The 18,481-nt window shown below is 47.8% G+C and overlaps 1 protein-coding gene across 2 annotated transcripts in view; it reads right to left on the bottom strand.

The window, feature by feature from the left end:
- Nucleotides 1–860: 860 nt before the first annotated feature.
- Nucleotides 861–18,481, bottom strand: part of tm4sf1 (transmembrane 4 L six family member 1) — a 30,858-nt gene continuing 13,237 nt past the window's right edge. For both annotated transcript variants that reach the window (XM_078205447.1, XM_078205440.1), the window contains exons 2-6: nucleotides 12,921–13,007; nucleotides 12,689–12,831; nucleotides 7,484–7,655; nucleotides 3,306–3,359; nucleotides 861–2,227 (exon numbers count right to left, since the gene is read on the bottom strand). In XM_078205447.1, coding sequence (XP_078061573.1) covers nucleotides 2,210–2,227; nucleotides 3,306–3,359; nucleotides 7,484–7,655; nucleotides 12,689–12,831; nucleotides 12,921–13,007 — 474 coding nt within the window. In that variant the 3' untranslated portion in view covers nucleotides 861–2,209. The remainder of the gene's footprint in view (nucleotides 2,228–3,305; nucleotides 3,360–7,483; nucleotides 7,656–12,688; nucleotides 12,832–12,920; nucleotides 13,008–18,481) is intronic.

Below are 18,481 nucleotides of genomic sequence, written 5' to 3'. Positions count from 1 at the left end.
ACATTGATAGAGGGGAGAAGGAGAGAGAAAGAGGAAAGGAAAGAAAGATCACAGAATCACAGAATACCACAGTGCGGAAGAGGCCCTTCGGCCCATCGAGTCCGCACCGACACAGGCAAGGCCCTGACCTGCCCACCTAATCCCACTTGTCAGCAATTGGCCCACAGCCGACACAGATACGTTTAGATTGCACTTTATCATGTTTCAAGAATGAATTGCTTTGAAGTGATGTCACTATAGTCAAATACACTGAAGCAAAAATAAATAGAAACCAAAATGGATAAATCTGCAATATGTTATCAAACAGAAAGATTTATTATACAATTGTCACCCATACAGCACCATGAACCAAATAAAACAGTGTACCATTGATATTAACTTGATCATCCAAGTGGATCACTTGAGTATCATCCTCTGGAACTCCCTGTCCCTTAGGAATCGACTACACAGTACTGCTTTGAAGAATGAATGTTTAAACTTATGGTACCCAACATCCTTCATCCCACAATAATACCTTGGGCATCCCCTGCCATAGAATCTCCTCCCCTGGGAATCTCTTCCCATAGGGCATCCCCTCCCCCTGACCATCCCCTCCCCCTGTACAGCTGCTCCAGGGGGCAGCCCCCCCCCCTCCCCCCCCCACAACCCCGGACAGCCCTATCCCATAGGCATCCCCTCCCACTGTGCAGCACCTCCCCAACCCCCGGCCATGCCCCCAGACAGCCCCATCCCACAGGCATCCCCTCCCCCTGTGCAGCTCCTCCCCCCCCGACACAACGCCGGACAGTCCCATCCCATGGGCATCCCCTACCCCTGTGCAGCGGCAGCAGCCCCCCCCCCCCACCCCCCCACAACCCCAGGCAGCCCCACCTCATGGGCATTCCCTCCTCCTGGGCAGCTGCCCCCTGAACATCGCTAAGGTAGGGACATGTTCGGCACAACTTTATGGGCTGAAGGGCCTGTATTGTGCTGTAGTTTTTCTATGTTTCTATGAACAGCCCATTGTGTGGGTATCCCCTCCCCAGTATCCCCACCATCACCCCTGATCACAGACTTGCTGAATCCCCGACCCTCAAATTCTTACTCACCATCACCTCCCTCCTGCCCCAGTACCCCAACCATCTATAATTCTTACGATCAACTAAAGTAGGCCCAAAAGTCACAGACACACAGGAAAAATACCTGGAAGTGATCATAAGGCTGTGATCTCAACTTACAGATTCTGCCAAATGTGATAACTCACTTAATCGTTTCACTCCTCATCTAAACCTGATCATTCCTGGGTATCTGTTATTGTATTTTGATACCAATGTGTACCATTATCTTAAATATAGAGGATATAGATCTTATGCGTACTTAACATACAATAACATACCAAACACAATAAGATACAATAGTCTGAGGTCACGCACCAACCGACTCAAGAACAGCTTCTTCCCTGCTGCCATCAGACTTTTGAATAGATCTACCTCGCATTAAGTTGATCTTTCTCTACACCCTAGCTATGACTGTAACACTTCATTCTGCACTCTCTCCTTTCCTTCTCTATGACCGGTATATTTTGTCTGTATAGCGCGCAAGAAACAATACTTTTCACTGTATACTAATACATGTGACAATAATAAATCAAATCATATAGGACTGGGAAAAGAATAACAGCTGATCAAAGTATTACACAGGCTCTGAATTTCCTTGGACTTTCTGCTGAGTGCCCTGCGTTATTTATTTAGTGTCACAAGTAGGCTGACATTAACACTGCAATGAAGTTACTGTGAAAATCCCTTAGTTGCCACACACCGGCGTCTGTTTCGGGTACACTGAAGAAGAATTAGCATGGCGGGTGCACCTAACCAGCACGTCTTTCGGACTGCGGGAAGAAACCGGAGTACCCGGAGGAAACCCACGCAGACACGGGGAGAATGTGCAGACTAAGCACAGACAGTGGCCCAAGCTGGGAATCGAACCCAGGTCCCTGGTGCTGTGAGGCAGCAGTGCTAACCACTGTGCCCCCGTGTCGCAACCTCAGTGGCGGTCTACCAGAACTCTTGATTCGATGCAACGCCTTGGTGGCCTGGTGGGCAAAAAGTCCAAGGAAATTCACAGCCATGATTCCAGACAAGCTAACAAAGCAGCGAGGATCACCAGCGAGGAGAGGCAGGACCCACCGAACCTCACACCCTCTTCCAGTCTGGCAGGGGCCAATCATGCCTTACACGGTTTCATCATTCTGCAACAAGAGAACAGACCAATGTTTGCAAAAGGTGATTACAACATTGCCCTTGCAACTAGGCAAACCTAAGCAGTGCTCTATAGTGCAATGCCCCTTGCAGCAGATGGCAAGGCAATCCATTGCTAAATAGTGTACAAACCTTACAGCTCTCATTATGGAGAAATTTAACATGGCTCCAAATACAGACTGCCCACTAGGTGGGAGAGCAGGACATGTGGTATTACAATTTAATCTCCAATCCATACTCTTCTCTAACTGGGTTCTTTCACAAGTGAATCTCCACAAGTGTTCCCTGATTTCAGGTAAATCTCTCCCCAGGTCTGTGTTTAGCCAGGCCCCAGGCATATCCCCCTTCACTATTACAATCTGTGTCCAAATCTGAAGGCTGCAAGAGCCCACTGTTCAACCAAGATCTCCCACTAATCCAGCCACAATTCCACTACCTCCCCATCCTACCCGGGGGCTCTCAAATCACAGAAGAAAGTCTCTAGAGGTCTCTTTCCCACATCCAAAATCCTCTGAGCGCCTCTGGTATCTATATACTAGCGGACATTTCAACCCCTTCAGCTGGTCACTAAAGTTTAAAGTTTATTTTTTTCATGTCACAAGCAGGCTTACACTAACACTGCAATGAAATTACTGTGAAAATCCCCGAGTCGCCACACTCAGCCGCCTGTTCAGGTACACTGAGGAAGAATTTAGCATGGCCAATGCACCTAACCAGCACGTCTTTCGGACTGTGGGAGGAAACTGGATCACCCAGAGGAAACCCATGCAGATGCAGGGGGAACGTGCAAACTCCACACAGTCACCCGAGGCCGGAATTGTACCCGGGTCCCTGGCGCTGTGAGGCAGCAGTGCTAACCACAGTGCTACCGTGCTGCCCGCTTCCACTAGACTCCTTCCCGCTGCACCCTTGTACTTATACCCAGTCTAAAACTCCCTCTCATCTATCCATTCCCACTATTCCTAGAATTGCTCCCATCCCTCCACCACCCATGCCCCCCCCTCCCCCCCCCCAACCCAAATTCATCTCTTTATGCAGAAAGCCTCCACCGCAAATCTTAGTGCTTACCTTTGACCCTTTGGCCTCGTACTCATAGACTTCAATCTCGCTGCATTCCCTGGACTTGTTAGAAAAAGTCAGAGTTAGCACTGAGTTCGTGTGGAAAGGGGCAGGGAGACTGGGAGATGTACAGGAGAATGAAGAGAGTACAGGGAAGCAGGAAGAAAGAGGGAGAGGAAAAAAGCTGGAGACAGCAGAGACACAGAGGTCAATATGCAGGGAAAATTAAAAAGTGAGGAGGGAGCCAAAATAATTGAAGGAAAAAATGACAAGTTATTCCTTGTCTGTGAACACAATCACGAGATGGGGGATTCAATGGGACCTGGTCAATTGCGATCTTTACTACCAATTACTTCAGAAGCATAAAGCAAAAGTAAGACAGTCCCTCATCGGAATCATAGAGTTCCGACAGCGCAGAAGGGGGACATTCGGCCCATCGAGCCAGCACCGACGACAATCCCACCCAGACCCTATTCCTGTAACCCCTCATATTTACCCTGCTAATCCCACAGGGTTAATTTAGCATGGCCAATCAACCTAACCCACACATCTTTGGACTGTGGGAGGAAACAGAAGCACCAGAAGGAAACCCACGCAGACACAGGAAAATGTACAAACTCCACACAGATAGTCACCCGAGCCGGGAATTGAACCCGGGTCCCTGATGCTATGGGACAGCAGTGCTAACCACTGTACCACTATGCCGCCGGGATGGTGAATCTAAGAGCATCAGTCACCACAGCATACATTCTACCTTCCAGAGGTGAGGTGAGGGTGACTGCCCTTGCCCAAGGCAGCATTTGACCATGTGTGGCATTAAGGAGCCCTAGAAAAACTGGCATCAATGGGAACCAGGGGAAAACCCCTCCACTGGTTGGAATCATACCTGGCACAAGGGAAGTTGATTTTGATAGTTGAAGATCAATCATCTCGGTTCCAGGACATCACTGCAGGAGTTCCTCAGGGTTAGGTGGATTGGCCATGCTAAATTTCCCCTTAGTGTCAGGGCGACTTACTAGAGTAAATACATGGGGTTGAGGGGAAAGGACCTGGGTGGGATTGTAGTTGGTGTTGACTCGATGGGCTGAATGGCCTCCTTCTGTACTGTAGGATTCTATGATTCTAGTGTCCTGGGCCCAAGCATACTCAGCTGTTTTATCAATGACCTTCCTTCCATCATAAGGTTAGAAATGGGGATGTTTACTGACGACTGCCCAATGTTCAGCACCATCTGTAACTCTGAATCATAGAATCCATAGAATCATAGAATCCCTACAGTACAGAAGGAGGCCATTTGGCCCATCGAGTCTGTACTGGCCACATCCCACCCTGGTCCTATTCCCACACATTTACCCTGCTAATCCCCCTGACACTAGGGTCAATTTAGCATAGCCAATCAACCCAACCCGCACATCTTTGGACTGTGGGAGGAAACTGGAGCACCCGGAGGAAACCCATGCAGGCACGGGGAGAAGGTGCAGACTCCATATAGACAGTCACCCAAGGTCAGAATTGAACCCGGGTCCCTGGTGCTGTGAAGGTTTTAAACTAATGCAAAATATCATGGACACACGATTTGCGCATAAACATCCATGGGCCCACATATCCCGGTCTCCAGATTGTCGGACGCTGGACACAACCTCCAAGAAGTGCTTCAGGACAGTGTAGAAATCCTGACACAATGACTTTGTGGGAAATGCCTGGAAAGTTTGAACTTCTGTTGGGCAATTTCCCTGCTCCCCTGGACCCTCTGAAAAAGTCTCCAACTCGGAGTTAGAGTTGGAGGCTTCAGACAGGAAAATCCTATACAACTGACCCTCCGACTCCCTGTGCCCCACCGACTCCCCTAGACAACCCCCACAACTGCCCCCAACCCAACTTGACTAGCACCACCTCCCCACTTGACCCCTCCGACAACCCCATTGACTCCTTGCTCCCTCAGCCTGATTATTCTCCACAACCCAACTACCGCACAAATCTCCCCCCCCCCCCCGCACCAACTCTCCCAAAACCCAACCTGACTAGCCTCTGACTCACTTATCCACTCACCCACCCTAACCACCCTACCCTCTTACCACCACTACATAGCTGCGGCCCTGCCAATCCACCAACATACCCACCTGCCACCGGACTCACCCACCCACTCACCCACCCTGCCTTCCTGCCACCCGACTCAGCAGACAACCTGCCCACTTACCTCATCCATCCTACCCACTTACAAAGAACAAAGAACAATACAGCACAGGAACAGGCCCTTCGGCCCTCCAAGCCTGCACCGATCATGTGTTCCTAACTAGACCATCCGTTTGTATCTCTCTATTCCCAGTCTGTTCATGTGGCTATCTAGATAAGTCTTAAATGATCCTAGCGTGTCTGCCTCAATCACCTTGCTTGGTAGTGCATTCCAGGCCCCCACCACCCTCTGTGTAAAATATGTCCCCCCCATATCTGTATTGAACCTTGCTCCCCTTACCTTGAACTTGTGACCCCTTGTGTTTGTCATTTCTGACCTGGGAAAAAGCTTCCAACTGTTCACCCTGTCTATGCCCTTCATAATTTTATAAACTTCTATTAGGTCGCCCCTCAGCCTCCGTCTTTCCAGGGAGAGCAACCCTAGTTTACTCAATCTCACCTCATAGCTAATACCCTCCATACCAGGCAACATCCTGGTAAACCTTTTCTGTACTCTCTCCAAAGCCTCCACGTCTTTCTGGTAGTGTGGCGACCAGAACTGGACGCAGTATTCCAAATGTGGCCGAACCAACGTTCTTCACAGCCGCAACATCATATGCCAACTTTTATATTCTATGCCCCGTCCAATAAAGGCAAGCATGCCATATGCCTTCTTCACCATCTTTTCCGCCTGTGCTGCCACCTTTAAGGATTTGTGTACTTGCACACCCAGATCCCTCTGTGTGTCTATACTCCTGATGGTTCTGCCATTTATTGTATAGTTCCCCCCTGCATTAGATCTACCAAAATACAACACTTCGCATTTATCTGGATTAAATTCTATCTGCCATTTCTCTGCCCAATTTTCCAGCCTATCAATATCCTGCTGTATTCTCTGACAATGTTCATCACTATCCGCAACTCCAGCAACCTTTGTGTCGTCTGCAAGCTTACTGATCACACCAGCTACATCTTCTTCTAAATCATTTATATATACCAAAAACAGCAGAGGTCCCAGTACAGAGCTCTGCGGAACACCGCTAGTCACAGACCTCCAATCAGATAAAGACCCCTCCACTGCTACCCTCTGTCTTCTATGGCCAAGCCAGTTCTGTACCCATGTAGGTAGTTCACCTTTGATCCCGTGAGATTTAACCTTTTGCACCAGCCTGCCATCAGGGACCTTGTCAAATGCTTTACTAAAATCCATGTAGACGACATCCACAGCCTTTCCCTCGTCTATCATTTTTGTCACCTCCTCAAAAAACTCAACCAAATTTGTGAGGCATGACCTATACATTCACCCATTCACCCGTTCACTCACCCATTCACCCATTCACTCACCCATTCACTCACCTGTTCACTCACCCGTTCACTTCACCCGTTCACTCACCCATTCACCCGTTCACTCACCCATTCACCCGTTCACTCACCCATTCACCCGTTCACTCACCCATTCACCCGTTCACTCACCCGTTCACCCACCCATTCACTCACCCATTCACCCATTCACTCACCCGTTCACTCACCCATTCACCCGTTCACTCACCCATTCACCCGTTCACTCACCCATTCACCCATTCACTCACCCGTTCACTCACCCATTCACTCACCCATTCACCCATTCACTCACCCATTCACCCGTTCACTCACCCAATCACTCACCCGTTCACTCATTCATTCATTCACTAACGCACTGAAAGACAGTTTAAATGTCTCAACGTTTTTCAGCATGTTAGTGAACACTGACCAGATACAGTGCTACCAGGAAGCAGTTTGATGGAGGGTGGCTTCATATTTCTGAAGAATCTGGAATCAGGAGACCCGGCCAGAAATGCGAAACAAATTGTCCCGTAGGAAAGAATGGAGTGACAATCCAATGGCGATTACCACTCTTCGAAAGATTTGGTTTGTGATCTTTTGCATCAATTACAGTGAATTCAGATAAATTGCACAGAAGCCAGCATGACTCTACCCCCAGGATACATTAAAAAAACACAAAAACGTGTGATTACCTCTTGGTTGCAGCAACAATTTGCTCCAACCAACCCGTTTACGAACTGGATGAAACATAAAATTATTTCAATTCCGCTAAGCACCAGGAGAATGGAAAACAGTGTGACATTCCATGCCACAATGTGGCTTGGTTCACTGCACTGACTCCAGGTAGTGTAGTTGGTGAGATACCTAGGAAAGGAAACATGTCAAAGGAACAATTATCAGAGCGCGACCTTCTGTAAGCATCTCACTAAGCCAACACTAAGGTCAATACTCGAACGCTTCTCTGGCAAATCGTACTACAGTGCAAGATCAACCTTCATCAATCTTCACAACACAGAATCAGGCTATTCAGCCCAACTAATTGGGCAGCATGGTGGCACAGTGGTTAGCACTGCTACCTCATAGCGCCAGGGACCCGGGTTCAATTCCTGGCTTGGGTCACTGTCTGGGCGGAGTTAGTACATTCTCCCCGTGTCTGCATGGGTTTCCTCTGGGTGCTCCAATTTCCTCCCACAGTTCAAAGATGTGTGGGTTAGGTATATTGGCCATGCTAAATTGTCCCTTAGTGTCAGGGGGACTAGCAGGGTAAATGCATGGGGTTATGGGGATAGAGCCTGGGTGGGATGATAGTCGGTGCAGACTCGATGGGCTGAATGGCCTCCTTCTGCACTGTAGGATTCTGTGAGTTCTTTGGAATGGGGAAAGATGCGATGGGCTGAATGGCCTCCCTCCCTGTTGTAAATTTTCTGTTTCTAGGTGTTCCTCTTGCCACCTTTTGAAAATGATTGCACTCGAGAGGCTGCAGAGGAGATTCACCAGGATGTTGCCTGGGCAGGAGCATTTCAGCTATGAAGAGAGGCTGGTTAGACTGGGGTTGTTTCCCTTAGAGCAGAGAAGGCTGAGGGGGGAACCTTCACAACTTTTAAGAAACATTTAGATGAACACTTGAAATGCCATAGCATACAAGGCTACGGCTCAAGTGCTGGAAAATGGGATTAGAATAGATAGGTGCTTGATGGTGACGCAGACACGATGGGCTGAAGGGCCTCTTTCGGTGCTGTAAAACTCTATGAACTTCTCAGAGTCTATCTTTATGAGCTTTTCCTGCAGTTAACTTTCCCACTAATTCTGGCACCATCTGTCTCATCTATTTATTTAAAGCCCCTTTAGACGTTAGGTTAACGTGGCACTCACAACTACATGGAGTGCTTGAGGCAAGTAGAATTGGCGCATTTAAGGGGATGCGATAAGCAACATGAGGGAGAGATGAACAGAGGGTAACACTGAAAGGTGAAATGAAGTAAGGTGGGAGGAGACTCATGTTGGGCATAAAGTCCGGCATTGACTAGAATCATAGAATCAGAGCTAGTTCTCCTGACACTAAGGGGCAATTTAGCATGGCCAATCCACCTAGCCCGCACATCTTTGGAATGTGGGAGGAAACCAGACCACCCGGAGGAAATTTACGCAGACATGGGGAGAATGTGCAAACTCCACACAGACAATGACCCGGTGGATGCGGTGTTTTTGGATTTCCAAAAGGCGTTTGATAAGGTGCCCCATAAAAGGCTGCTGAAGAAGATTAGGGCACACGGAGTTGGGGGTAGTGTATTAAAGTGGATTGGGGACTGGCTATCCGACAGGAAGCAAAGAGTCGGAATAAATGGGTGTTTTTCCAGTTGGAGGAAGGTAACTAGTGGCGTGCCGCAGGGATCGGTACTCGGGCCGCAACTATTTACCATTTATATAGATGATCTGGAGGAGGGGACGGAGTGTAGGGTAACGAAGTTTGCAGACGACACAAAGATAAGTGGAAAAGTGAATCGTGTGGAGGACGGAGAAGATCTGCAGAGAGATTTGGACAGGCTGAGTGAGTGGGCGAGGATATGGCAAATGGAGTATAACGTTGATAAATGCGAGGTTATACACTTTGGAGGAAATAATAACAAATGGGATTACTATCTCAATGGAAACAAATTAAAACATGCTACCGTGCAAAGGGACCTGGGGGTCCTTGTGCATGAGACGCAAAAGCCCAGTCTGCAGGTACAACAGGTGATCAAGAAGGCAAATGGGATGTTGGCCTATATTGCGAGGGGGATAGAATATAAAAGCAGGGATGTCTTGATGCACCTGTACAGGGCTGGAATACTGTGTGCAGTATTGGTCCCCTTATATGAGGAAGGATATATTGGCATTGGAGGGAGTGCAGAGAAGGTTCACCAGGTTGATACCGGAGATGAGGGGTTTGGATTATGAGGAGAGGCTGAGGAGATTGGGTTTGTACTCGTTGGAGTTTAGAAGGATGAGGGGGGATCTTATGGAGACTTATAAGATAATGCGGGGGCTGGATAGGGTGGAGGCGGAGAGATTCTTTCCACTTAGTAAGGAAGTTAAAACTAGAGGACACAGCCTCAAAATAAAGGGGGGTCAGTTTAAGACAGAGTTGAGGAGGAACTTCTTCTCCCAGAGGGTGGTGAATCTCTGGAATTCTCTGCCCACTGAGGTGGTGGAGGCTACCTCGCTGAATATGTTTAAAGCGCGGATGGACGGATTCCTGATCGGTAAGGGAATTAAGGGTTATGGGGATCAGGCGGGTAAGTGGTACTGATCCACGTCAGATCAGCCATGATCTTATTGAATGGCGGGGCAGGCTCGAGGGGCTAGATGGCCTACTCCTGCTCCTATTTCTTATGTTCTTATGTTCTTATGACCCAAGCCGGGAATCGAACCCAGATCCCTGGTGCTGTGAGGCAGCAGTGTTAACAACTGTGCACCATGCCATCTAATCCCACTTTCCAGCCTATGGTCTGTAGCTCTGTATGTTATGGCACTTCAAGGATGGAATTTTCCAGCTGCACTCACCCCAAAATTGGAAAATCTTGCCCAAAGTCAATAGACCTTTGCATGGTTCGTCCCCCCGCCCGGTACGATTCCCATGACAGGCAGGGCAGAAAAACCACCCCCCCCCCCATCCCCCCCTCCCCCAAGTGTTCTTTTACATATCTAATGTTTTTTATCCAAATGTGATGAGGTTTCTCCCTCAATCAACCTTTCAGGCAGTGAGTCCCAGATCCCCACTACCCTCTGGGTGAAAAAAATTGCCTTAGCCCCCTCTAATCTAGCTGGACAAAAGGGAGCGAGCTGCAGTATCGTGTTGTCCAAATGGTGGATGTGGAATCTTTGTCAAGTGTTCAAAATGCAAATTGTGTTGGTTCAATGACAATAAAGCAACAAATGTGAGCTAACACGATCTGTATTCGTCCAATTTATTTATGTATTTAAATGTCAGACTCAGTGTGAGAATGGTTCATCAAAATGTAGGTCTTTTATCTCTGACCGCTCAACCCACCACTCCTTACAAATTTAGTCTACCCATGCAGTGTTTCTATAGATAAGGGCAGTTGGCCATAACTCAATGGGGGTGATCAAATCCTTTCTACTCAAATGTGGACAGGGGGCTTAGAGTGAAGAGCAAGAAGACTCTCTTGTTTGACTCCCACATCACCAAAGTTGTTAGATCACTGAGGGAGCAAGCTGCTGAAACGATGTCTAATGAGGTACATCTTTAGACTGAAAGGGCTGTCAGCAAGCCACAAACCAGCTCCCAAATGCCAAACTGCATTTACTCAATGCACCAACACTGCAGTCAGTCAAAACCATGGACACCATAGAAACCCTACAGTACAGAAGGTGGCCCATCGAGTCTGCACCGACAACAATCCCATCCAGGCCCTATTCCCCTAACTCCACAAATCCACCCTGCTAATCCCTCTAACCCGGAACACTAAGGGGCAATTTATCATGGCCAATCAACCTAACCCACACATCTTTGGACTTTCGCTCACCTCTCTTAGTCTTCTCTTCATTGCACAACCTTTGCCACCTATACTCAGTGTTACTCACCCAGTGCCATTAAGTTTATCTTTCTTTTGGGGTTTTGATGGCATCCTCCACGATGAACCTCTACTTTTCACCTATTTTCTCACTGAAAGAAAAATCTCAGCTGCTAGAAATATACCCAGAGTCATCGCTCTGCATGGGATATCGAATGCATCAATATCTGCCAGGAAATTCTATTAGATTTCCTCTGAACCCTCTCCAAGGCCTTGATGTCCTTCTTGGAATTGAACAGAATACTCTATCCGAAGCCTAACTGGTGATTACAAAGCTCCCACATAACTTCCTTGATTTTGTACCTTGCCTCTATTTACAGAGCCAAGAGTCTGAGGTTGCTAATCCTTCAGAGTCTTCACAAACAGAATCAAGAATCATGCAATTGAACGGTGAAGAGGTTGTTCACTTTTCAGTTGATGTGGGGAGATGGTATGTCTCAAAGACGGCCATATTGGGCGATTGACGGCAGGAGCTTGGGGTGGGACAGTGGGACATTATGCCGCAAAAACTATAGGAATACATGCAGTGAAAGTTGGTTCTAACATCTAACCGCATCAAGTTAAAAGAGTCTTATCTATCTGTCCTGCAACCTTCAATATTTGTGTATTTAACCCTCCCAGGTCCCTCCTTTCCTGCTTTTCCAAAAAGATGTGAAGATGCCGGCGTTGGACTGGGGTAAACACAGTAAGAAGTGTCACAACACCAGGTTAAAGTCCAACAGGTTTATTTGGTAGCAAATACCATAAGCTTTCAGAGCACTACGGAGTCTTGACGAAGGAGCAGTGCTCCGAAAGCTTATGGTATTTGCTACCAAATAAACCTGTTGGACTTTAACCTGGTGTTGTGAGACTTCTTACTGTGTTTTCCAAAAAGATCCACATCTTCTAAAATTACACAATTCACTTTATAGTTTAAGTTTATTTATTAGTATCACAAGTAGGCTTACATTAACACTGCAATGAAGTTACTGTGAAAATCCCCTAGCCGCCACAGTCTGGCGCCTGTTCGGATACACTGAGGGAGAATTTAACATGGCCAATGCACCTAACCGGCACGTCTTTCAGACTGTGGGAGGAAACCGGAGCACCCGGAGGAAACCCATGCAGACACAGGGAGAACGTGCAAACTCTGCACAGACAGTGACCCAAGCTGGGAATCAAACCCGGGTCCTGGCGCTGTGAGGCAGCCGTGCTAACGGCTGTGCCACTGTGCCGCCCCATATAGTATGCTACCTCTCCTCTCTCTTTCTCCCAAACTAATGGCACTTCACCATTCCATTGGAATGGCGGAAACATTATGTTTGGTTGTTCTGTTTTTCTGACCTTCCATTGGTGGTGTTGAAGGGATTGCACCATCCCAGGTCTGTGAGGCAGTACGGGCCTTGCGATAAGCCCAGAGCCGAAACACTGAAACAGTAAACACCACCAGCCATCCCGATCAGAGCCACAATCAGCGAGGCCAGCATCTGATTGGAAGGGAAGAGACAACAATTCAGCAAAACTCTCAATCAAACCAAACTGACTTTGTCACTGCAGGAAAATAGGGAATTCTTACCGAACTGCTTTTGCCACAAATCCTGTTCCCACAGCAACTGTAGCAATCTTCATCGAGGCCAATGAACACCACGATAGGAAAAATCATCTGCAATTTGACAAGAAAATTCATGAAATGGTATGTTTAGATTGAAATATACCGTGATGGTTTCAGCCAGTCAATAATAGGAGCACAGGAATTAGGAATTAGGAGTAGAAGTAGGCAAATTCAGGCCTTCGGGCCTGTTCCGCAAGTCTCTGTTGGACCACAATGGCATTTCCATTCCCTCAGACCAGTCTCTCTGAGTGGGATTGCCATGTCCTGCTGGGTCAGTGTGCTGTGGGATACCAACTCTGGCTGTATCGCATTCACGGAGGTTTCAGCACAAGGCCTTCATACTAACCAAACTCCCCAACGTCCTTCCAAGCGAGCTGCCCATTCCTACATACATTTTATTGGACTACACACGCACTCTTCCAGCCGAGTTACCTTCACTCCTCTAACACAGTTAAGCCCACTCCTCTAACCCAGTTAAGCCCACTCCTCTAACCCAGTTACCCCATTCCCCTAACCCAGTTACCTTCACTCCTCTAACCCAGTTACCCCCACTCCTCTAACCCAGTAACCCCCACTCCTCTAACCCAGTTACCCCATTCCACTAACCCAGTTACCTTCACTCCTCTAACCCAGTTACCCCCACTTCTCCAGCCCAGTTACCCCATTCCTCTCACCCAATTACCCCCACTCCTCTAACCCAGTTACCCCCACTCCTCTAACCCAGTTACCCCCACTCCTTTAACCCAGTTGCCCTCACTCCTCTAACCCAGTTACCCCCACTCCTCTAACCCAGTTACCCCCACTCCTCTAACCCAGTAACCCCCACTCCTCTAACCCAGTTGTCCTCACTCCTCTAACCCAGTTATCCCCCACTCCCCTAACCCAGTTACCCCCACTCCTCTAACCCAGTTACCCCCACTCCTCTAACCCAGTTACCCCCACTCCTCTAACCCAGTTGCCCTCACTCCTCTAACCCAGTTGTCCTCACTCCTCTAACCCAGTTGCCCTCACTCCTCTAACCCAGTTGTCCTCACTCCTCTAACCCAGTTACCCCCACTCCTCTAACCCAGTTACCCCCACTCCTCTAATCCAGTTATCCCCACTCCTCTAACCCAGTAACCCCCACTCCTCTAACCCAGTTACCCCCACTCCTCTAACCCAGTTACCTCCACTCCTCTAACCCAGTTACCCCCACTCCTTTAACCCAGTAACCCCCACTCCTCTAACCCAGTTAACCCCACTCCTCTAACCCAGTAACCCCCACTCCTCTAACCCAGTTATCCCCCACTCCTCTAACCTAGTAACCGCCACTCCTCTAACCCAGTTATCCCTCACTCCTCTAACCCAGTAACCTCCACTCCTCTAACCCAGTTACCCCCACTCCTCGAACCCAGTTACCCTCACTTCTTTAACCCAGTTACCCTCACTCCTTTAACCCAGTTACCCCCACTCCTCTAACCCAGTTACGCTCACTCCTCTAACCCAGTTACCCTCACTCCTTTAACCCAGTTACCCTCACTCCTTTAACCCAGTTACCCCCACGCCTCTAACCCAGTTACCCTCACGCCTCTAACCCAGTTACCCCCACTCCTCTAACCCAGTTACCCCCACTCCTCTAACCCAGTAACCCCCACTCCTCTAACCCAGTAACCCCCACTCCTCTAACCCAGTAACCCCCACTCCTCTAACCCAGTTACCCCCACTCCCCTAACCCAGTTACCCCCACTCCTCTAACCCAGTTACCCCCACTCCTCTAACCCAGTAACCCCCACTCCTCTAACCCAGTTACCCCCACTCCTCTAACCCAGTTACCCCCACTCCTCTAACCCAGTTACCCCCCACTCCCCTAACCCAGTTACCCCACACTGCTCTAACCCAGTTACACCCACTCCTATTCCCACTGGATAAAGGATTGGTTAGCAAACAGGAAGCAGAGAGTGGGGATAATTTTTTCAGATTGGCAGGCTGTAACAACTTGAGTGCCACAGGGATTGGTGCTGGGGCCTTAACTATTTACAATCAATGTCAGTGATTGGCTGCACAATGGCACAGTGGTTAAGCACTGCTGCCTCACAGCGCCAGGGACCCGGGTTCAATTCCAGCCTTGGTCACTGTCTGTGTGGAGTTTGCACATTGTCTTCATGCCTGCGTGGGTTTCCTCCGGGTGCTCCTGTTTCCTCTCGCAGTCTAAAGGTGTGTGGGTTAATTAAACATGATAAATTGCCCCATAGTACCAGGGGGACTAACAGGGTAAAAATAGGTGTGGTTACAGTTTTAGGGCCTGTGTGGGATTGTGGTCGGTGCAGACTCAATGGGCCGAATGGCCTCCTTCTGCACTGTAGGGATTCTATGAATCTATTCTATTCTATGATTTGGATGAGTGAACCAAGTGTATAGTAGCTAAGCTTGCCAATGACACCAGAGTAGGTAGGAAAGTAAGGTGTCAAAAGGAGGTGGCGAGTCTGCAAAGGGTCAGAAAGAGGTTAAGGGAATTGGAAAAAAGTGGCAGATGGAGGACAATATGGGACAATGTCCATTTTGGCAAGAAGAATAGAAAAACAGTGTGTAGTTCAAATGGAGAAGGTTTGCAAGACACAGTGGTACAGAGGGATCTGGGTGTCTGGTACAGGAATCACAAAGTTTGTCTGCAGGTACAGCAATAAATAAAGGGATAAAGGGATATGGGGAGGTGGATTTGAGACCAGGGAGAGATCAGCCATGATCTGATTGAATGGCGGAGCAGGCTCGAAGGGCTGTATTTGCCTACTTCTGCTCCTAATTCCTATGTTCCCATGTTCTTAAGTTCTTAGGAAGGCAAATGGAATGCAAGCATTTAATGCAAGGGGAATGGAATGTAAAAAGAGGGAAGCTTTACCTTGGCTGTACAGAGCCTTAGTGAGACCACAACTGGAATAGTCCGTTCCTCCAATCCTGCTATCTCCCAAAGGCTCTAACCAGTTATCACTAACCTCCCCCCTCCCAACTTCACTATCCCAGCTACCCACTGTTCCTCGAAACGGCCCCTCCAGCGCTCCATGGGCGGGATGTTACGGCCTCGCTCGAGCGAGACCAGAAATTCCTGCCTGAGGTCAACGGACATTTCCGTTGTCCACCCCTCGTCCACTCCGATTCCATGGTGGGTGGGGTGGTAGAATCCCAACGCATCACTGATAATTTCACTCTTTTAGAATTGAGGGCCATGCCAAGGTTGGATTTTCAAGGAGAGAATAAAACTTCAAAAGTAATCACCCTTATCATGAAAATGTGTAGGAAGTACCTTCAGAAGACAAACAATAGCAGTTCCCCTACATACTCCATGAATGGACCTACCTCGCAATAAGTTGATCTTTCTCTACACCCTAGCTATGACTGTAACACTACATTCTGCACTCTCTCCTTTCCTTCTCTATGAATGGTTGCTTTTGTCTGTATAACGCGCAAGAAACAATACTTTTCACTGTAAACTAATACAGGGGACAATAATAAATCAAATCAAATCAAATACCCAATATCAACCTAAAGATAGTACAGCAAACACACAGGTAAACTCTCAGAAACACACACAGCCTCATCTCGGGAAGAATCCTGCACCCTTCATTTGGGAAAAGCCAACACAATAGTTATTTAAAAGTGAGTGACATGGAAACAGCATGTGGGCAACTCATATGAAGTCACATTCCAGGGATGTCCATTCACATGAGCAGAATAAGCATGGGCTGGCTGTTGCCATGGAACCTGTAACCTCCAAAAGGCGTCTGCAGCTTCAGGAGAGGAGGGGAGAAAATGATCTCTTGGAGAGGGAGGGGAAGAAAAACATTAGCCAGCAGCTGAGTAATGGAACATTCTCAAAGACAGCTCAAGGTTTGGAATTCATACAGAATACAAAGAGCAGACTGAAGCATTTAATACAAATGGTTCAGCATAGAGCATGCAGCTAAACAGGGAGAGGTCTTATTGAGGCATCCATACTAACACTCAATCCCGTACAGGATTGCTCCTAACAGCAGTGCCGAAAGGTAGCAACTTAATCTTTTCTTTCTTCAACTTTTCATGTAGTAGAGATAGCGACCATTCAGCCCACTGTGTCCGTGCTAGTAGTTTGCAAAAGCTATCCAATGCGTCTCACTCCTTCTCCTGCAGTTTTTTTCCTTTTCAATTATCATAGAATCATAGAATCCCTACAGTGCAGAAGGAGGCCATTCGGCCCATCGAGTCTGTAGGTCCTATCCCCGTAACCCCACACGTTTACCCTGCTAACCACCGCCCCCCCGTACCCCCCCCCCCCCCCCCCCCCAAACACTGGGGTCAATTTAACTTGGCCAATCAACCTAGCCCGCACATATTTGTAATGTGGGAGGAAACCAGAGCACCCGGAGGAAACCCGCGCAGACACGGGGAGAACGTGCAAACTCCACACAGACAGTGACCTAGAGGCTGAAATTGAATCCGCGTCCCTACGCTGTGCCCACCATGCCGTGCAAGTTAAATTTAAATATTTCTGCAAAATGAGGTATGTTTTTGAAGCTTTTCACCATGCACTTTACAGAACAATTTGCAAGAATACCTGACATTAAAGGGAACAGCAGTTTATACTTCATGAATTCCCGTTTGATAATTCAATCTATTCCTGCTGCACAATGGAATTTCAGATTATGACAATTAAAATCCACTTCCTGCCCCAATGACCTTATCCTCTGCTTAAATAATAAAATCAGAAAATGCTGCAAATGCACTGCAGGTTTGGTTAGTATGTGAATAAGAGACTAATCTGTTAACTCAGCACCTTCAGAATCAACAGTCCTCCCCATTAGAAATATTAACCTTTCATTCTCAATTGTGCATCCTCTGATTTTGCAACATTTTTCCTTAAAAATCTTTTCAGCTTGCCGTCATCTTCACTTTCTAGATGTCCAGATTGCCAACAACCTATCCTTGTCCCTCCATGCTGACGCTATAGTTAAGAAAGACCGCCAACACATCTGCTTTCTCAGTAGGCTAAGAAAATTTGGTATGTCTTTCATGACTGACCAATTTTTACAGATGCACCATAGAAAGCATGCTTTCTGGTTGGATCACAGCTTGGTATGTCTCCTGCTCTGCCCAAGACCGCAAGAAACTGCAAAGGCTTGTGAACGTAGCCCAATCCATCACGCAAACCAGCCTCCCGTCCATTGACTCTGCCTACACTTCCCGCTGCCTCGGAAAAGCAGCCAGCATAATCAAGGACATAATCAAGGACCCCATGCAATCCAGACATACTCTCTTCTACCTTCTTCCGTTGGGAAAAAGATGTAAAAGCCTGAGGCCACGTGCCAACCAACTCAAGAACAGCTTCTGCCCTGTTGTCATTAGGCTTTTGACTGGGCTTATATTAAGTTGAACTTTCTCCAGACCCTAGCTATGACTGTTACACTATATTCTGCGCCGTCTTCTTTCCTTCTCCCCTATGTACTCTATGAACGGTATGCTTTGTCCGTATAGCGTGCAAGAAACAATACTTTTCACTGTATACTAATACATGCGAC

The sequence above is a fragment of the Mustelus asterias genome, chromosome 3, assembly GCF_964213995.1.
Source record: "Mustelus asterias chromosome 3, sMusAst1.hap1.1, whole genome shotgun sequence".
In the NCBI taxonomy this organism is placed as follows: domain Eukaryota; kingdom Metazoa; phylum Chordata; class Chondrichthyes; order Carcharhiniformes; family Triakidae; genus Mustelus; species Mustelus asterias.
Note: the sequence above shows the minus strand (reverse complement) of the source record. Positions and strands in the feature narration are given on the sequence as shown.